General features: G+C 39.9%; 1 protein-coding gene across 1 annotated transcript in view; it reads left to right on the top strand.

The window, feature by feature from the left end:
- The window catches only part of COL12A1 (collagen type XII alpha 1 chain), a 116,071-nt gene that overhangs the window by 79,522 nt on the left and 14,723 nt on the right, over nt 1-21,826 (top strand). The window contains 11 exon segments of the mRNA XM_074947992.1: nt 3,015-3,157; nt 3,565-3,674; nt 9,906-10,055; nt 11,257-11,334; nt 12,056-12,142; nt 15,290-15,343; nt 15,977-16,072; nt 17,652-17,705; nt 18,982-19,035; nt 20,351-20,404; nt 21,446-21,517. Of these exon segments, the coding sequence (XP_074804093.1) occupies nt 3,015-3,157; nt 3,565-3,674; nt 9,906-10,055; nt 11,257-11,334; nt 12,056-12,142; nt 15,290-15,343; nt 15,977-16,072; nt 17,652-17,705; nt 18,982-19,035; nt 20,351-20,404; nt 21,446-21,517 (952 nt within the window).

Raw genomic sequence — 21,826 nt, 5'->3', positions numbered from 1 at the left:
ACAAGGCATTATTTACTATACAGTACTGTGCTGTACTGTGGTTGGGAAGTGCCCCTGGCTTATGCCACACAGGCACAGCCCGCTGCAGGCAAGGATGCTAGGAAGCACCTTCGCAGCAGCAGTGGCAGCTTACCCGGAGAAAAACAGGTGCCGACTTTGCTGGGGGATGCTCCAGGCCCGCCTCTTCCCATCCCCGCTCCACTCCAGTCCCATGTCTTCCCACCCCCACTCCACCTCCTCTCCTCCACCGCATCCCCGCTCCTTCCCCGCTCCCAGAAAGTCCTAAGCGCTGCCAAACAGCTGTTTGGCACTTCCCTGCTCTTCCCCCTCCCTCCCAGCGCTTCCCTGCTGCCAAACTGCTGTTTGGCGGCACTTAGGACTTTCTGGGAGGGGGGGAGGAGTGGAGGCGCAGCTGTTTGGAGGTGGGGGAAGCGCTGGGAGGGAGTGGGAGGAGGCGGAGAAGAGGAACTTGTGCAATGCTCCCTTGTAAAGTCGCTGCTCTTCCACAAAATCTTACAAGCAGTGGACAGAGCAGGCAGCCAAACAATGTTATAAGGGAGCATTGCACAACTTTAAACGAGCATATTCCCTAATTGAGCAGCGACATAACTTTGAAACAACGTTAAGCGGGAGGATGTTAAGTGAGGAGTTACTGTACACTCTGAAGAATGTGCAACCATTGCTCTGATTAAACGTTATTCAGTTCCTTCATTAGTGGTCCTTATATTGTTAATTCCAGCTTCCTTATTATTATTATTATTTATTATTTGTATTACTGTAGCGCCTAGGAGTCCCAGTCGTGAACCAGGACCCCATTCTGCTAGGCATTGTATGAACACAGAACAAAAAGACAGTCCTTGTTCTTTTCTCAAGAGGATGCCTCATATAAACAGGCCTATTTTAGTTAATTGATTTAATTCATATTACAGGCCCTATGCAATCAATGCCCTCTGTGGCTACTCATACAAAGAAACCACTTAGCCAGAGAGACTGTTTTTGATTCGGAGGGATAAGTACCATTTGTTTAATAGTTGTAATAGGCAAACACATTTCTGCCTGTGGTCACAATGCCCCAGGTGTGTGACACCACACAGCCCAGTTACCATATTGGACAAACGGAGAATTTTTCAAGTAGCGATGGCCTGAAGCAAGTCTTCCCTAGCTGACCACTCTGTTCGAGAGCTCAGCTAGGGAGATAATGAGAGGGGTCATGTGGGACCCTCACGGAAAACAGAGCTAGCTAGAATAAGAGGAGTCCAGTCATGGAGGAGAAACCCCTTTCCCCTCCCAACCACGAAGGGAGGATCCAGAAGTTTCTTCTCTCCCCACTCAGGTAAAGTTGAGAATTTAGCATTGCTCTGCCAGAGGCCACGTCTTGAGCCAGTCCACTCTTTCCCCTCCCCATTTTTTATATCATGTAACTCTAGTTGTCCACTTATGGGAACTTTTGACAGCTGTGCGACCCTACCAGAATGGATAGAAGGGGGCAGACCAAACATAGGAGAATTGCCAAATATAAGGAATAAATTTAAACAGGCTCTTTCCCCTTCCCCTTCCCAGCTTCCTCAACTCTCAATGTGCCAATGTGGAGTATATGGGGACTTTTTTTTTTTGTCTTCGGTCAGCCAGTTTTTCTCTTCGATAACTTGGCCTGGGAAAGAGCAAAGATCTATGGTTTTCTGGATATTGCAGGACTCATAAAGCGCAGATAGTTTCCATTCAGCAGCTTATAGCTTGCTTTACCATTTTATTAAGTCAAAGCCTGCACCTAAGTGGGACCTGAGTAAGATGTTTTCTGTGTATTCAAATTAGGAAAAATATTGAAGAATTGGCTGTAGGTAGAAAAAGAGAGAGCGAGAGAGCAAGCAAAAATAGCCTTTGTGGGATCTTCTTGATACATATATATTATATAAAGCCAGAAAATTAAATTGAATTTAAACTGTAGTGTTCAGGAAATCAATACTCCCTAGGAATCCTAATGGTACAGTTGCATTATATCTGAGTTATCTCTTGATACTGAATTATAACTAGGTTTCTCAAATTCACTTGCTTATCTTGCCCCTTATGCCAGCCACCTTTTGTTGAAGTAGCGATATGGTTACTGTAGTAGCGTGATACTAAATGTAAGAGGCTGTCAGTTTGTCCAAAATATGTAAAAGCTTCAATACCAGTTTTTGAGGTTTCTCTATTTTAACTCACAGGGCCACATGGCCTTCTCAGCCAATAGCAGAGTTTCAGCCGTAATAGTGTCAGCCATGTTGTTGGCTAAATTGAAACAAAATTTGCTCATTCTTCTCACAGTTTCCCTCACATCCACCCTGCTGCTTCCTTTTCACTCCAGACATTGCTCAGCCAGGCCTCTTAGTTCCCTTTAACATACTTCCATTTACTTGTGGTTTTCTATCATTTGGTGTCCAACAGTGTCCATGACACAAGCCTAAAAATCCACAGATGACGACTAAGGAAGTCTGCCCCAAATGCTGCACTATATCTGTGGAATAAATTTAATGTCTCCTTCTCCCACTGCACCCTCTGCATGTGAGCCAGCCACAGCTGAGTTCCTTGTGCTCCCAGTGCCTGACTACTCAAAATGGGATGTGCAGGGCTAGAACTAGGGTATGCCCCATCTTCTTCCTGTACGGGTCACCAGCTGAGTTTATATGGGAGCAACCCACTCCACATCCTGTAAATATAACAGAGGTCAGGCACCAGAGCCCTGACTGAGTCAACCAGAATGCATTTAGAATGCCTATTCTTGTTGGTCCTGCATCAATTTCTCCCCACCTCCACTCAAATGCAGGCTGGATGTTAAAGTCTTAACATAGCCAATAATGTGATTTCTATTTGCTTAAATCTTTGCTGTTTGATTAAAGAGTTAACAGGCTGAGCTTTGCTAAACGATGTAATTTTCCCATTTTGATTATGTCCTGTCTTTTAAAAAAAGTGAAAACGATGAAGATCTTTCCTTTTTCTATGCGTGTTTGATGCGAAATATCCTCATGTTCTCTGAACAGGGAGCTTCATCCAGATGGATTGCCACGCGCTTACACAATCATACTGCTGTTCCGCCTTCTTTCGGAAACCCCCAATGAGCCATTTGCAATTTGGCAGATTACAGACAGGGATTTCAAACCACAAGTTGGAGTAATTCTTGATCGTAAGGACGGTTTTACTTATTGCACAGAGAATTTGTAGATAGGAGTTTATGGTTGTTTTGCATTCCAAAATTGTTTCAAAACCAAAATATTCCTACATGGTAAAAAGGTATATTATTTTGTGTTCTAAATATTTTTTTAATATTGTATTTCAATTAATTATTCAAAAATCTGTATAAGCACTAAGTTTCTTTAGTATTATTAAATCTAAAACCAGTGGAATGCACACTTTCACTAATCTGGGTCTTTAAAACTGTCCCAGTAATCCCTGTGTGTACAATTAAAAATGTACTCGGTAGAACTGTACAGTGTATATGTATGTATTGTTAGTGTGGTGGTGTTCTCTTCTTTGAATAACATCAGCAGTGTGACCCAAATGACATTTATTTATTGTATCTTCTTTTTGCAGCTTCCACCAAATTATTGTCATTCTTTAACAAGGATACAAGAGGAGAAGTTCAGACAGTAACTTTTGATGATAATGAAGTAAAGAAAATCTTTTATGGAAGCTTCCACAAGGTAAAGGATTAAAATTATGTGCATATTCTCCGTTAAACAAACAAGCAAACAAAAACAGCTGTAATATCTATACTTTGTACAGACACATAAATTTACATAGTGGTTTACGAATCACAGTGAGACAAGATGCCTGAAGAAATACTCTTTCAAACTTCTATTGATGTGGGGTCCAGTGTTAGAAAGGATTTGCCAAAGGTGTGGAGGAAGGGCCATATGTGGACAAGAGGCGGGAGACTTCCAAGCGTATGAGACAGCAAGAAAATTATGAAGCAGAAAATAGGGAAAAGAATCCATAGAGAGAAACAATTGGGAGGAACCTAGGGAAAGACAGAGAAAAGAGGAAGAATTAGGAGCAGAGATATGTGTGGGTATGAGAATATGCAGTCAGTTGTGAAGCATCAGTAGTTTAAAAGATAAATAGCTATTTGAATTGAAGTCAGGTGCTTAACAAGCATAATACATGTAATACCCAGTAATTATACTAAGTGCAATGGCTTCTGAAATATTGAGTCTAAAATATTTAATATGAATTTTAACAGAGGTGTAAAGTATTTAACTAATAGAATAAATTACTGTATCTGGAGAAAGCACATATTGGTTGATAAAGAATGCTTGCAAGTTTGTTTTCTTGAGCTGGAACTCTTACTCACTTCTCTGAAAGCTAGCACCAGAATATCTTCTGTCTGTATCATCACATTCAGCTTCCAGCATGTGCATAGCATTTTGATAAAATGTTTGCCAGTTACAGCTGTGCCTTGAGCTAGGCAGGATCAAAACTCACTTGATTTCTCAACATTAATAACTGTTGGGAGAATGTCAGCTCTCAGTCAGCCATAGGCTCATATAGATGAACAAGATAAGTGTATCTGTTGGTTGAGCAGAGCACAGAGAGTCAGGAGACCTGGATTCTGTTCTTCTGTAGGCAGCCAGCTTAGTCTGGGACCTTGATCAATTCCTTTAACTTCTCACTACCTCAGAGTACCCATCTGTAAAACAGGGACAACACCAACTTTTGTAAGTCTCTCTGAAATCACAAATAAAATTACTACTTGGATGCTAAGGTTTTATTTTTTTATGTAGTCTCTGTGCAGGACGCATACACAGCAATTGCCTTTGCTGCATGTTGGCTGGGAATGGGGTTGGCACATGAATCTGCAGTGGCTGAATAGAAAAAGTATCTATGGGAACATTGGGTTAAAAGAGATAATTAATGTAAATGCAGATTTTAGACTGAAGCCCAGTATTTCAGAATTGTCTAAAGCATAAATAACCAGTGAGATGTTTGACTATTATCCCAGTGTCACACAGTTGTAGTAATTCTTTGCACAGATTATGCATATCCATTTTTGTATACTTAATTCTGAAAATTTGATCCAAACAGGCTGTTTGCCTGTAACCAAAGAGCAGATGAAAGAGTCTGGCCCAGACCATATGAATACATAGGCCTAAAAATCTCTCTCTGCTTTTTTAAGCAGTTAAATGTAAGCTATGAAAGTGAGTTAGAATAACCACATTTTCAGTCAGCTAAAATATATGTCCTCTTTGCTTTTCTTTATCTCCCTTTTCCTTAGCTTTCTTCTGGCTACTGCATATGGTTGCAATAGATCCCTTTATTGACACTAAAATCAGGTTGCTACTATTGCCAGCTGATCCAGATCATATTGCGATCCTATCCTGCTCCCGGGGACCTCAGTGAAAGCAGGCTAGGGTTTTTAACATCTCTGTAGTAACTGGTTTTTGTGTGCTAGGATTCTAGTATGTTGAACCATGATCTTCACACCTAATTAAAACACAAGTGAATAAAAGTCACTCACTGCTAGCTTTTTATAATTTAACAAACACAGGATACTGCCAAAAACGTCATCTTGGGTACATTTCTTTTCTGTTGTAATGAACTTTTCTTTCTCTACTTTAAGAAATGTTTATCACAGGGACTTTGGGAAAGATGTCAGTAAGTGAGTTGGATCACAGCTGCATAGCCCCTAAATCTAGGGTGGTCTCTGTTTTATGCTTGGCCTCTGGCCCTTTGTCTTTCTTTCTATAATAGTTCAGTAAGATACTTGAATTTTAAGTAGTTTTGTCCGTATACAGAAATGGAGTAATGCTGTCAATAAAATGTAGAATAAATATTTTTGTTGGCATGAAAGTTATATTCATATTTATAACAAAAAAGCAGTTATAAAATGCAGAATAGCACTTAACATGTCTTATTCCAGATGTCAGTCTCAGGGTTCAAACTTCTCTCCTAGAGGACTATAAAATATCTGAGTCATTTTTCTAAAGCTCTGAGCGCTATGCTGCCAACTTTCTTTTGAGGTGTCCATCATTACATACATTGGCAGCTGGTATCATGTTGTTCTTAGCATCCTACTATGAATACAGTAGAGGTGACAAAGTTCTCTGATACTGCTCGTAATAAAGATCAGCTTCGAAATCAGAGCAAATGGGAACAAAAAGATAGGGAGTTAGTTGTGGGCATTAACTACATTCAGTAAGGCAAAATAAGAATGTAGCAAGATGTTATTTCTGTCATTAAATAAATGCAGATACCTACCTGATCACCACTAATCGAGGAGCAGCAGCCATTTGCAAAGTGTGTAAGAAAATCCAGATCCATAAACTGACTACTAGATTATTCCTTAATCTTTAGGGGCAATTGAAATATATATCTGTTTTTGATGTGGTGGAATGATTCCTTGTACCCTATTTCCAGAACTGAATCAGTAGATCAGAGACTGAGATTATTTGCACCGTAGATCTGGAGTAATTTTGACTTCATTGGAGGTATTCTGGATTTCACCCCAGTGTGATTGAAATCAGAATCGGGCCACTGGACTCTGTCCTGCCTGACTGCTGTATGTGAATCAGACTCTTGATGATGACATAAAGAGACTCCCAGGCTCATGCACTGGGAATCACCTAAAGACCAACATGCATATGCAGGGATGAATTCTGTGTCAGACATGTTGATTATCAGTACAGTATAATTCCAGCTGTCTGAATGCCCTGTATCTGAAAATCCTAGTTAGCCAAATCAACAGTATGTCCGCCACGTAGTCCTACACTAGTTGAAATAACATCTGTTTATCTGAACACCCAATTATCTGAAAGTTTTGGATGTCCCCTAGGCCACTGGGATAAACAGGAGTATATTTTAATAATGAATATCTGTAGTTTCAGCTAGTTGAAAGTCTTGGGGATGGGGGTGGTTTCTAACACATTTTAAAATGTACTTTAGAATTTTTTTTGCCATCCAGTGTGAAAAAGATGGCAAATCTTTAAAACATGACCAAATGTGTTCCAGAATATCAAACATTTTTGTGGTTTCCATTTGATGACTTACAGATTCATTCAGTGAAAAGCAGTTAACCTACAGCTAGCGGTGAAGGGGAAATTAACTTTGGCATATTTGTAGCCTTTGTGTAGCATAGCTATGGTGAAGGCTGTTGAATCTGGCAAGTCCCTTAGGAAAAATATTGGCTCCTGAATACAGCCATTAAAATTACATCTAAACCTCTTGGAGAGACAGATATCTTTTATTGTTCTTTCTTTTTACTATGCTAGATTATCTTTTAGATTACAGTCTTCCAGAAGTTGACCACAGAGAACTTCGTAATGCACTTATGCCTTTATTTCTTATGATGTGGGGGTTTTTAATGGGACAGTAGTTTACATAATCTGTTGATATGGCTCAGTTAGTTGTAGCTAAGAAAGATGGTCAATTTTCTTTTAGTATGGTCCATGCAGACGCACACTACTGCAAATAATATATTTTTTTGTAACTCTTCAGTGCAAGAAATGGCAACTGAACTTATTCAGAAATGATGTTTTACATTAGTTGGTTAGAAATTGGAAGGAATGTTTCTTTTAAAGTGGGGGATGTTAAAAAGAATTCAAACCAATGAATTCACATATGTTGTATTTACGATCAACTTTAGGTAAATGTGCAAACATTTTAATTATAGATGTAGCTGATGTGTGAAATTCAAGCCTGGATTCAGATTCAGATCTAAACTAGTGATGACCTGGAGAGGATTCTCAAGTGTCTGTGGGAGGCCCTTATTAAATTTTCACTACAAAACTGAAAGGAACCTTAGGGTGTTTTTCCTACTTTTGATGGAGTTAAAGTTGCACGGAACTGATATGAACATTTCCAAAATTTGTTGGCATTCATATTCATTGTTCTGGTTTAGACCCATCTCTTATAATTCATGTTTGTAAATAGGTAGTAAAGTGTAACTCTTAACTGCTATGCAGATAGGCTTTGGGTGCAGGTGAAAAATATGTGCACACTTTAAATATATTTTAGTTCAAGTAAAACATATCTATAGTATGGTTAAATTTAATATAAAATTGTTTGGTAAAAGCTGCTATGACAGTTTAATTATGTGGCAGATACTAAATGAGAATGAATTAGGGTCTTGTCATAATGCCTGAAAGTTCTTGTTATGGGAGGTTTCATCACCATCCAGGTCTGTATGCCCAGTAACCTGGACATAACACATTTTGGGTATGCTGGATTCTACTCATATTCTTGTTTTGCAAAAGTTCTTCATTTGATTAACACACAAAATTGGGAAAATTAATAAAAAGCTCATAGTACATGTAGTATTGGGTCATGAAACTAACTGAATTTTTAAAAATTATGGCAGTTTGTAAAGTCTTAATTCTAATTATATAGAGTAATATGTAATGTTTGGAGGGTTTTAGATAAGCTAAGCTAATGTCTTGGAGACAACTCCACATAGAAAATAGTAAGCATGAAAAAAATCTAATTCTCAGGAGATTGGTCAGTCACTTGTTGATGCAAGACATTTAAAAGAGTTTCTGTTTTTTTCCAACTTTATGCCAAACTTTTTAAAGTAGTTACCAAATACTGATATGTTATTTGTAGAGTATGTGATGTGATAAATGGAAAACTTGTGCTTAAATAGATATAGATACTTCAAGAATTTTTTCCTCCTGTTCTTAGCACTCCTAAATGGTAACATTTAACAGGCAGAGGTATGTAGGACCTGTGAAACCTCTCTGCTGCCCTGGGTCATGACTAAAATTATTGACCTCTGGCCAGAATTGGCCAAATTCTGTAAATAGGCAAAACTTCAGCTATAAATAAGAAGGCAGTGGACACATTATCCTTGTGATCAGCGAGCCTTCCGGTTGGTTACAGAAAAATTCAAGAGCAAGTCAAGTTGAAACAAAAAAGAGACGTGTTTCTGACAGCTCATCTGTGTGTCCCCTTTCTTTCTATCACTTGTTTCCTGGATGTTGTGTCCCTTTTACTGTTGTCTCAGGGCTTGACCCAACTGGTCCATAGGTAAATATTGTCACTGAGCTGTAAAGCACTGAATATTTTTCAGGAGGGACAGCCTTTTATTTTATCCACGCATAATCTGGTACTTAACCATGTACAGCCACAGCAGGACAAATCAGTATGTTTACAGTGTGTTTAACGTATCTTTCTTCCTCCCCCTTTAATTACCCCTGATTTCCTTAACAGACTTCATTCTCCTTTCTCAGTAGCCTTGTTTCCTTTGCTTATGTCTTTCATTTCTTTTGGCCAGTTTTCTTTCCACTACTTTTCATTTATCCTTTTCTCTTCTTTCCAGTTTTCTATTCTCTGTGGATTTGGTATGTTTGCTTTGTTTTTTGTTGCCCCCTCTGCCAGTCATTTCTTTTCCTTTCTAGTTTGTTGTGTAACGACACTCCTGGCTGACTCATCCGTGGGACTTGAACCCCGGATCTCTGGATCTAAAACAATCTACTGTCTCAACTATCAGATCAGGTCTATTAGTTACACATCAGTAGCAGACTCATAAACCTTTTGTGTGTTCCCAGCTCTTACAGCAAGAGAAGTTACATTCACTTCTGTCCTTTCTTTCTTTCTGTCTGTCTGTCTGTCTGTCTGTCTGTCTTTCTTTCTTTCAGCATTTTTTATTCAAGCTTTTAAAACTCATGTACATTGCTTATGGTAGTTCTATGGTTTAAATTATACTATTCTTTTACTTCTTGATTTTACCTGTGTATTTTGCCAAATTTGCAACTTGTTTTGAAGCAACCATTAGGTGCTATACTTTTCTGAAATTAGTACTTTCCCCCTTTAGAAACTAGGTTCCTGGAAAGGGAACAAAAATAATATAAAAATACATAAAAAGGTAAACACTATTAAAGGTCAAGTACATGCACATGTTTTTAGTTACATTGCTATATTTTAAACCCTTTTTTTGTTAGGTTCATATTGTTGTAACCTCAACAAGTGTTAAGATTTACATTGATTGCAGTGAAGTAATGGAGAAACCAATTAAGGAGGCTGGAAACATCACAACTGATGGCTTTGAAATACTTGGAAAACTATTGAAAGGTGATCGGAAATCAGCAACAGTAAGGAATAAACTTCTATTTATTTCTTAAGTCAAAACATCTTCACAATTTCTGGATAAATTTTGATTTTCTGAATAAAAGGACTTGAATGGACCAGAAATAGACCAGTCGTAGCACCAAATCTTGTACAAATCTTGTAAATTTTTTGTACTGCAAAAACTAAGCTACATGATTCAGAAATTTGATAATTGAGGACTCTGTTATAGCAGACAAAGGTCTGACAAGATCCAGTGGGTGGAAGTTGAAACTAGATACATTCCGACTAGAAATAAAATGCAAATTTTTAACAATGAGGGTAATAACCATTGGAACAACTCATCACTGGCACTTTTAAAATCAAGATTGGTTGTTTTTTTCGCTAAAATATATGCTCTAGTTCAAAGAGGAATTAATTCTGGGAAATCCTATGGCTGCTGTTATACAGGAGGTCAAACTAGATAATCACAGTAGTCCCTTCTGGCTTTATAATCTATGGTGAACAACTGCTGCTGCTGTGAAAGCTATGTCAATTGTCCTAGTACAACGGGCTCACTATATTTTTAGTGGATGCCCCTAGTATTTGGGCTTCATAAGGGCCTTAATTCATCAGTCTAATCTTCATCTGCAGACCCTAATGGGTTTCTGGTGAACACTTGGGTTTGCTTGTGGGGATTAGATTACAGGATCAGGGTGAAAGAGAAGAAACTGCTGTCATCCTGCAGCTCTATCTAAATGGCCATCTTCTGCCTTTAGTCTTCCTTCCAGACTATTCCCCAGTGATGTCAGTTTCAACCATGGATCTGGGTTAATGTACAACCCAGTGACTGCAGTCTGTAAAGTTAGTCCAGATGTTCTCAGGCCAGATGCCATGTTGACATGTACAGGCATTTAGCAGATGTAGAAATTGCATTATTCATTAAGTGTTGTGTAATATTTGTATATTCAGTTACCTTTTGCGCCAGAACAGGAGCAGGAGGTCAACAGAAGCATCAGTCCTTGGGGTAGTTCCTGGTATTAATGAAATGTGCCGTTGTTTTCAGCATTTTTTCTTTTATTCTTATCAAAAATAGCAGTGTAAAGTTGAAGTATATTAACTACGTACAAAATGGAGCATCCTGTAGATGTTTCATTCTTAAATGTATTCATATTAGGCTCTGCTTCTCTCTTGAAACATTTATAATTAATGCATCAAGGAGTAAAAGAAATTTCCTTTGTTTTACAGTTTGAAATCCAGAGTTTTGACATAGTATGTAATGCAGTTTGGACTAGCCGTGATAGATGCTGTGATCTTCCTTCAATGGTAAGTGTAAGTGAACCAGATCCTGTTCAGGAAATAGTATTCATAAAAGACTTGGCAACTTTAATTTTAACCAACTATTATGCCTCATACAACAGCCTATGTGAATCACAATTGTCAAAGCCTGCAATGCACAACTCTGTATTTCAAAGTCTTCTGTAGGAAAGAATAAGTTCAGAATGTGCTGAAATGATTCAGCTCAAGAATGATGGGACAAGTATCAGACAGAGTCAGAAATATATTCTATATTGCAATAATATTTAACTTCCTTGCTATTATGTATGTCATGTCCACTTTCATTTTTGTTACATTAGTTATATGATTGAACTTGAAAAAACATCTCATTTATTTTTGTCTGTGTTAGCTGATTGTCCAATGCAATACTTTCTGTCTTGGTGAGCGAATAGAAGAGAATTTTGAATTAGAGCATATGGAACACAATAAAGATTGTGCACCAATGTTTGTTCCTCTCCCTCTGCTGCTGTAAATATTCCATTGCCTTAAGAAGATCCTAGAGGAAATAAACTAATAACAAATCTGAAAAACACAGCAGGAAATCTTGGAAATTACTCTTGTTCTGTTGAAGTCTGTTATACTTTAAAATAGAGTTTCTTCTTCTTAGGTAATGGAAATTGTTTTTCTTATTGCTGTGGGGGGAAAAATCACCACCAGCTAATACCTTCCTTCTAAAGAGAGTGTGTGATGATTGTGCTTGAATTTTCAGAGGGATGAAGCAAAATGCCCAGCTCTTCCAAATGCTTGTACGTGTACACAAGACAGCGTGGGACCCCCGGGACCTCCTGGACCTGCTGTAAGGAGCTATTAGTACAGAGCAATTGTCTGTTTTTTTAAACTTATGGAGGGTGTTTCTCAAAATAAGGAAAGACAGTAATGGCAGAAATCAAACAAGCATTTCCATAGTGCTCTGTTAATGCACCTCAATCTGGACCTCACAGAACCCTTGCATTTGATCTTCTGGTGTTTCTTTACTACATGGAAATGTCAGCTGTGCTCATGAGTGCCATACTATATGGTGGGTTTTGTCAAATGTACAAACATCAAAAAGGAAGAAAGTCGGGATCACCAGATCCATGTTGCCATTTAAATCAACCCTTCTCCTTTTTTCTGAGTTTAAAACACGAGTCAGATTCTACAGTTCTTACCTGTCCTGAGTAGTTTGCTACTTTCTCAAGTAGTCCCACTGAAGTCGATGTGATTACCTGTGGAGTAAGACACTACTCACTGAGGAGCAGTAAGGGAGACAGAACCTGGTCCAACAAAAGGCAAATCTTCCTCCACTTTGCACTTACAAGTATCTATAGAGAATATATGGTGGCTCAGTTAGATAGAGAGAATTTACCTTTGTGAGTCGGAGGGGAATGTCATAACAGGTTGCCTTCAAGGACTGTGCGCTCACTTATTAGGTCATCTCTTAGCCATGTATTATGCGCAATAGGAGGTGAAGTAGATTCTTAGACCCAGATTTTTAAAGGTATTTAGGCTTGGCTATGTTCAGTGTTGCAGTGCCTAACAGATTTAGAAGCCTGAGTCTCATTTTCAAAAGGGATTCAGGTATTTAAGAGCCAAAATCATATTGACAGTCAATGGCATTTTGGCTCTTAAGTGCCTGAAGCCCTTTTGAAAATGAGGCTTAGGCTCCTAATTCACTGCAATGCTGAGCACAGCAACACGTAAAAACCTTTAAAAATCTGGGCATTAGTGCCATTTAATTTTACTCTGCATTGGCCTTTTCCTCACAGGGAGTGATGTAGAGGGGCTTTGAACCTGCTCTGCGGTCAGGATCCTTGGAGCCTCTCTTTGGGATGGGCCAATGCAAATGAGCAGCTAATGCAAGTTATTCACCATACTTCTTTCCCAAACAGCTTTCTGCAAATCCCTGAGTCATTCTCTCTGCAGTGGGCCTGCAGAGGTTACTGCAACCCTGTGGCCACACTTAGTCCCTCAGAACTTCTGAAGGAAGAGGGTGAAATGCTGCCCCCATTAAAATCAATAGGAGTTTTGCCACAGATTTAAATGGAGCCAGGATTTTATCCAAAGAGAGGGATTCTTTACTTTGTTGCAGAAAGAAGTTGGTTACCTCTTTGTGGATGGGGAGATCAATGATAGGGCTGTGTGTGAAGGCTTATCTTCAGCCCCATGGCCCTTTTTCTCTCATTTTGAAGTTATCAGCCTAGAATGCTGTATTAGGAATTTGCAGCCCCTCTAAGATCCTCCCAGCTGCTCATCAGTCGGCTAGAGAGAACCCATCCAATTGACTTCAAGGAGTTCAGTGCTCCCAGACTCCATCCCAGGGCTCAGGAGGGATGGAGGTGGGTGGCCTATTATAAGCATTACATGGCTGCATTTAAGATGGGGACTTGTAGCCTCTGTTTCTGCAGAGCCGGGATGGGCAGTACAGCTCCAGTCAGTTATGTCATTACTCTCAGAGAGGAATATAAGCAAAGGTTCACTATAACTAGAAATACAGTTTGCACTGTGCACTGCATTAAACAATACAGTTTCCCCTTCCCTATAAAATGGAGTTCTGCTATGTCTGAAATCACTCTAAGGTCCACTATGATTTCTTAACTAGTAAAAGCATGAAGTTGGATTATTACATTTACAAGTCAATGTGGGATTTGATCCAGGACTGTGGTAAATTCACATTCTGTCTTTATTGAGCTCTAAATTCGATTGTTGGAATTGCACCTGCTTTGTGAGTCAGAGACTGAGATAGGAGCTCCCTTCTTTATTTTTTTATTTGCATTTTCTCCAAATAACTATGGTGGTGGTGTTATTTGAATTTCATTAAGACTGACATAGATACCTGTCATAAGAACGGCCATATTGGATCAGACCAAAGTTCCATCTAGCCCAGTATCCTGTCTTCCGACAGTGGCCAATGCCAGGTGCCCCAGAGGGAATGAACAGAGCAGGTAATCATCAAGTGATCCATTCTCTGTTGCCCTATCCCAGCATCTGGCAAACAGAGGCTAGGGACACCATCTCTGCCCATTCTGGCTAAGAGCCATTGATGGACCTATCCTCCATGAACTTACCTAGTTCTTTTTTGAATCCTGTCTCTCTGGCCCTAGAAAAATTTTGGCCCTTTCAAACAGTCTTTCAGTGATCTTTGAGATTAGTTTTGAAAATAAACCGTAGTCTTTCAAAAGGACCAAGGGTTGAAATAAACTTATTTTAAGATGCTTTGTGCTCCACTGAGCAGAGCTGGCTGGAGCAGATTCCATAGTCACAGAGTGCAGCCTGGTACCCTGAGTGGGATCCAAACTTCATGGCTGCCATAGAGTGATTGCTTCTCCTGAGTCCATGATTGCCCACTGAGTCTTTGGGGATGATGCCAGAGAATCCCTGTGCATGCTCAGAACATTCCCATCTCTGTACATTGAGTTGCAGAGAACCTTGAAGGGGCTGTACGGTCAAAACAGTAATCCCAGGTAACAAACAGCTTCAAACCGAGCTGTCAGTTGGGACAGGAGAATGGGCCATTCCACCTCTTTGAGGGCAATGAGGAAGGGCAATACAGAGATCCTCTCCTACTCCCAACCTTCTTTGACTCATGTTAGTTCTCCTCACTCCTTCAGAAGCTGGTCCTCAGGGGTTATTGCAATTCCTGATCTGTAGTATTTCTATGATCCCCGCATGGAGACAGATGGGGCTCATAATCCCGGTTTCCTGAGCATCAACATGGGTCCTCTAGATTAGTGAGGCTGTTGCTGATTTGGTTTACTTGGGGCCTGATGCAGCTCTTACTCCTGCATTAGTGCTCCTTGGAACACCAAGGATGTCAAGATCTGTTCATATCAGAACTTTGTTCTTGCTTGAAACCTTGACTTAACTGGTTAGTTTTATCATGGGGATGGATAATTTGCACCTGTACAAGTTATCTTCTCCTTCCCACACTGTGTACATTTATTTTATTTTCAAATGTCTGTTTTAGGGTGGTCCAGGCACTAAAGGGCCTAGAGGTGAAAGGGGTTTGACTGGACCTGCCGTAAGTATCTCTTTGGAATGCATTTATAAGTTTATATGCACACCACATGAAATTTTGGAAGTTAAAGTCTACAGTAAGCTAATATCTCCAAGTATCCAAGTTTAAGTGTTTTCTGAGTAGGGATAAGTCTGCATGTTCTTTATATAGAAGAATGTTGGGAAGCGGGATGTGTATCTGATCTGTGTTTCCTAGGATCCTGTTGTCCTCTGCTTTTTGCATAGGGGAGCCAGATCATGTGTATCAGTGGTAGGAGGCATGGAAGGTTGGGAATGCCAACTCTGCCTCATGGTTCCCCTTCTCTGGGGAGGCACTAGGAGTCAGGGGAGGCAGGGAGTTGCTCTCTGGGGCACTCTCCCCTCCAGAAGTAGTGGATATCTGTATCTCTATTAATGCTGCCAAATCCGTATAGTTTCTTGGCTTGATCCTGCGGTCCTTACTAGGGTAGCAGCATGAACCCTCCCATGATAATGGCGGAAGCACGGCTTGAATAAGGACTTGCAAGTTCAAATGTTGTTGAAGTATCAACTAACCCCATCCTGCTGGCCTGTCCCATGTGCACGTCCATACAAATCCTCTACATGGAACACTAGGAAGAAACCATGGTCTAATATCTTTTTAATTTTGTGTTTTAAGGGGCCACCTGGTCTTCCTGGTGAGGCAGGTCCACCGGGTCCTCAGGGTCCACCAGGTCCACAAGGGATCAATGGACTTTCAATTCCAGGAGAACCAGTGAGTAACCATTCTGTATCTGTGAATGAAACTGTGTGGAGACAGAGAACTGATACATCATGGGAGTGGTCTCCAAAAGTCTCTGACCATCATGTTTTGTCATTTCTTCTTGCCCTGCAGCTCAGAAGTTGGTTGCCTTTAAAATGTCACATTGTTTTATCCCGAGTGTTACATGTACTACAGTCTTGGGGATTATATATGAAGTGGTGTGTGTCGTATTACACTGGTTTGATTTATTGCTTTTCTATACACTCTCCAGACCTTCAGACTCTAAGACTCAAATTTTCAAAGTTGGATGTTGAGAAGTTAAGCACCTGAAGTCACAGCTAAGCTTTTCCACAGATTTATACACTTCTGCAGTGATTTAGATACCTAGCTTCTTTTTTTAGGTAACTAAACCAGCAGTTAGAAGTGTAAAGCAGGTAATGGGTGCCTAAATTTAGGCACCCAAGTTTTAAAGCTTGGCCTTATGTTCTTTTGGTGCTTTGTTGGCACTGTTCCTTTCTTGTATACAGCTATGCATGCTGACACCACTATATAAATTGGTAAGGGCCAACTTCTGATTTAATTTACATTAATGAACATCTAAAGTAACTCCATTAACATCAGTGGACTTTCCCTAGATTCACACTGGTCAGAGAGCAGAATATAGCCCTAAGTGACCACACAGCATCCTGACACTACTGCTGCCAACTCTTGGTCACTTCAGCATGTAGTCTGCCGGAGAAGAGCTTACTTTGTCTTAACTTGCTGTTTCCTATGAGAATATATTAGGGATATCTGGTTTGTTGTAACAATCTATATGGCTAAGTGTTACAGCTGATTAGGAATAATTAGTAAAGTTGGCTTCTAATTGGAAAACACACTTTACATTCAATAGGCAATTCATCTTCTCTGTCTGATAGATTTATAAGTGGCCTAATTCAAAACAGAAAACCAAAAACACATGATGGTAGAAATTAGATCCACATTCCCTTTGGGAAAGGACCAAATGGAAGGTCAATATAGGCTTTTCGTGTATGCTTGAAGGAAAAATTTCATCAGGATGGCCAATGGATGCCAAACAGCATGGAAGGCTAAATGCATTCCTTGTGTTTGTGGAATGTGATAAATATTTTTGTTTTGTCCCAGGCAATTTGAAAGACTTTGAAGTATGAAAACACCAAAGAAACATATTGCTTGGAACTTGTCATTTATTAAATTGTTTTCAGTAACAAAACATTGTAATGTCACTCTGAGGGCTTGTCTTTACTACTGGAGTAAGCTGACCTAAGCTACGCTACTCCAGCTACGTGAATAACGTAGCTGGAGTCCACGTAGCATAGGTCGACTTACCCCTGTGTCTTCACTGTGCTGCGTCAATGGGAGATGCTCTCCAGCTGACATCCCTTACTCTTCTCAGAGAGGTGGAGTACCGGAGTTGACCGGAGAACGCTCTGCTGTTGATTTAGCAGTTCTTCACTAGACCTGCTAAATCAACCCCTGCTGTATTGATTGCAGCAGCATCAATCTCCCTGAAGTGAAGACCAGCCCTGAGTCATGTAATTGTATTCCTAATACCATTTTGTGATGATTATAGGGTCGCCAAGGAATGAAAGGTGATGCTGGAGAACCAGGGTTACCAGGCCGATCAGTAAGTTAATTTTTTATGTCATTTGCCTCTACAGAGATGCATGGACAGTTTTTGTACAACTCTCAATGTTGCTTTTTTGCTCCCTGTATATTGCATAGGCTATGTGCTGGGTAACATTAGCAATCTGAAATATAGGAAATATGAAACCATTTAAAATGTGAATAAGGCAAAATAAATAAATAGAAAAATCAATGGTAAATTCAGCTTGTTTGCAGTTGAACATATATGTAAGGGTAATGGGTCCATGCTGAATATGGGATTAAGTTTAGAAGAGGAGAACAACTAAGAATGTATAGGATAATCAAACATCAAGAACACTTCTATTGTCTTTTTCAGGGATTTGTTTTCAGGGGAAATTTCGGGACTATGATTTGTTTTGACAGCTGTGGACCATATGTATACTGTTGATATATGATCCTCAATCTACCCATGCGTTTACATAAATAGGAACCCTTTGTGTAAATTGAGGATAGTATACAGCCTAGAGACCTTATTTTCTATACTATTTGTATTATCTGAAACACTCACTCAGGCAGTAGAAAATGCCAAGAATGGACCAGAAGACATCTCTTAATTCCTCAAAAAGAAAAGGAGTACTTGTGGCACCTTAGAGACTAACAAATTTATTAGAGCATAAGCTTTCGTGGGCTATAGCCCACTTCATCAGATGCATAATTCTGAGCCTGATCCTGCAAGGTGCTGAGGCCCTGGGAGGTCCTCCGTTCCCATTAAGCCCTCTGTAACTGCCTTCAGTGTTTGTTCTTGACACAGAAGCTACAGTACTAAGAAAGAAAGAATATAAAATGTGCAGGGTGTGGCAGCAGCTCATTATAAAATAGGACAGGCGAAGACTAGTGAGAATGGGTAAGGGGGTAAGGGAGGCTGCAACTCATGCTCTTCGCAACCACTGAATTGATAGAAGATTGTCTTATAACCAGAGTTTAGTACCAAGTGTTTAATAACTAGTCAACATCAATAAGCCATGGTTGAAGAGACTTTAACAAAAGATCTATATTCTGGTAATAGGATTGAAAATGTAAAGAACAATTTTTAAGGGAAGTAAGAAAAAATGTGGTAAATAATAAGGTGCATTGCATTGTTAAAATACAGCTGGTCTCGGCCAAGGGGTTCATTTTACTTTTTTTATACGTTGCCAAAAAGCCATGTCAGAATAATCTGGAAGTTAAAACGTGTGTATAAATATATAGAGAGAAGTGTTTAGTACAGCACAAGTACTTGTTCTGTCTTGTGTGAATGTCTCATTTTTTTTCCATAGGGAACCCCAGGTTTGTCTGGCCCACCTGGCCCAGTAGGACCACCAGGTGATAGGGTAAGGTCTCTTCAGTCTACAGTGTTATGGCACAAGCTATGCTCCATTCTATAGCATATGAAACTCCAGCACTGCTTTCTGTTTTTCAGCTTCTTCCTTTTTTTTAGAAACAAGTCCTCTGCCCAGAGTCCAGCTAGACTCAGGAAAGATGCTTGGTGGGGACTGGGAAGATTGTGGGGAGGAAATCTTCCCCCGTGGGCCATAAAGGAGCCACAGAACTTTTGCAGAGGCTACTCAGATTCACTGACTGGATTGGGCTCTATGACTCCTATGCAGAGAGAATGGGAGATCCACTGAGCAGGGCTCCTCTGACCCTGCTAATATCCTGGTCCCCTCCCACATTCTGTCTGCTGTTGTTAGGGAGCCTCATGGAATGGCATGTCCACAATACGGGGGATGTGCATGTACAGAATCTACTGTTAAGGCAGGATTTGTACTTTATGCTTGACCTCTGATCACGGGGAGTTAACAGCTTTGCTTTAGATCAGGGATTCTCAGATTTCTTCCTAGTGAAGACTCCACTGAGGTAGAGATTGTCTTATGGACTTGTCGCAATCCCTCCCTTCCCATTTACAGTCATACAGACTAACTCCCCTCCCATTCACAATGGCATAAGCCCCTGTGGCAATTAGAGCAACTACTTACATAGAAAAGCAGTTATTCATAAAGTGTTTGGTATTTGGTTTCTTAATGGGGTTTGGTAGCGACCAGCCAGGTCTTCAAGGACCACAGCAAGAGCTTGCTTGGACCATTAGTATTTCATTAACACCAGTTAGAGAACAGCTGTGTTAGGCTGTTTAGATGGGACTTCTCAAGACCATTCAGAAGTTGCTCCCTTTATCAGTTTAGAAGCTTATTCTCTGCATTGCTCAATCCTCTCCATGAGCAGGGCTTTGCTTTGTCAAAGTGCAGCAATAAGGAAGAATCTTTGACCGAATGGGCCCCTTTCTTCTTTATGACTGAGCTCATCAATCACTTTGGGCTGTGCCTCTAATTCCACCCTGGGAAGGAGGCAGCAGATTTCTAATCATTATATGGCTGTGTTTGAGAGACAGACACTCCACCCTCAGTGAGTCAGCAGCCTGAGGCTCTCTTAATTTGGTAAAGCTGTGCCAATGAGATATTTAACTGGCAATAGCAATGGTGCATATTTAAATAACTGACACATTAAATTTTTGGCTTTGACATACATATTAGCATTAATTATGAATAGCGCCATTATGCATAGCTTTAAGGGCCACTAGTTTTAAATGAAGATTGCTGCAGCCTTAGGCCTGTCCTTAATAATCTGTAAATATTTTCATTTTTGGAATAGGGTTTCACAGGAAAAGATGGTGCCACAGGACCCAGAGGCCCACCTGGATCAGTGGTAAATATAATACCTTAGCATAGAATGACCCAAGAGTTATAACCCAAAAAGGAGAGAATTCCACTATGCTGGTTTTGAACTCCATCAAATGAATCCTTTATCATATTTTAGAAAACATATAAAATGAAAATTATGATGTTGAAAACTCTTGGAAAGGGAAGAGGGGGAGAAGTTATTTAAAACTTGCAAACTCTTAATTTAAAAAATGATACACAGAACTACTAGGGCTTGATTCTGTTTTCATAATGGTGTTACTCAATTGACTTTCATGAACTTTACTTATTCCTTAATTACTGTTGGATTAGAAAACAATATAGAGAAACTGGATCAGGTAATTATAGACCCAATAATTGTGAAAAATTATCACGTCAGGCCAAGTAGAAGAATATTTGAGTAGTCATGACTAATTAAAAATGTTGAACTTTATTGCACATATTGGCCAATGTGCTGGTCTTTCATTTGTTCAAATTTATCTAAAAATCACTGAAGTGAATGTTGTGGACTCATGGTCATGACTTCTGCACAAATCACAGAACTACAATAGGGCCAAATTATGTGATCTTTATTCAGGAAACCCTGAATAAAAACAAAACCTAAGGCACCTGGGTGCTTTTGAAAATCCCACGAGGTGCCTATCTGCAACTTTAAGCACCGAAATGCCTTTGCAATTCTGGCTCGACATTAGGGATAAGAATAATTTTCTCTTAAACATGCTATTCACTTATGTATATTGAGTGCATCTACACTGCAAACAGAAACCCAAGGCAATGCGTCTCAGAGCCTGGGTCAACTGACCTGTGCTCTCAGGCCTCGCGTTAAAAATAGCAGGGTAGATATTCTTGCTTGGGCTGGAGCCTGGGCTCAGAAACGCACCCCATGAGCCCGAGTCAGTTGACCTAAGCTCAGAGACTCGCTGCCATAGTTTTTTGTTTGTTTGTTTTGTACAGTGTAGCTGTACCCATTGTGGCAGATTTCAGAACCAGTTACACTCAGGCGCTAACGTTGTTCCTTAGCATTCCTTTGTATGTCTTTCTGTTTTAGGGCGCTCCGGGAGTTCCAGGAGTAGCAGGTCCAAGTGGAAAACCAGGGAAACCAGGAGATCGTGGGCCACAAGTGAGAGAATGATTTACATTTACAGTATCAGTTGTAACATACTCTGGCTGCAGATAAATATGCAACTTACTCTGGCTTTAAAATATTTGTCTCACGTATGTTCATGAAAGTGGTAAATACATTGAAGCTGAGCTAAGGCCACAAACCTAATTTTTTTAAAAAATTATTTTATAGTACATCTTTCTTTTCATTTTAATAGTTGGGGCTGGAAATTGTGGTCACTGGTTTCTACTAAAAAAAGCACAGTCTGTACGTGCCAAGACATATATTTCTACACTGTGAAAACATCAAGAGCTAGGTCAGCAGAAT

The sequence above is a fragment of the Natator depressus genome, chromosome 3, assembly GCF_965152275.1.
Source record: "Natator depressus isolate rNatDep1 chromosome 3, rNatDep2.hap1, whole genome shotgun sequence".
Classification (NCBI taxonomy): domain Eukaryota; kingdom Metazoa; phylum Chordata; order Testudines; family Cheloniidae; genus Natator; species Natator depressus.
The sequence above is the reverse complement of the archived record's forward strand: the minus strand, read 5'-3'. Positions and strand labels throughout refer to the sequence as shown.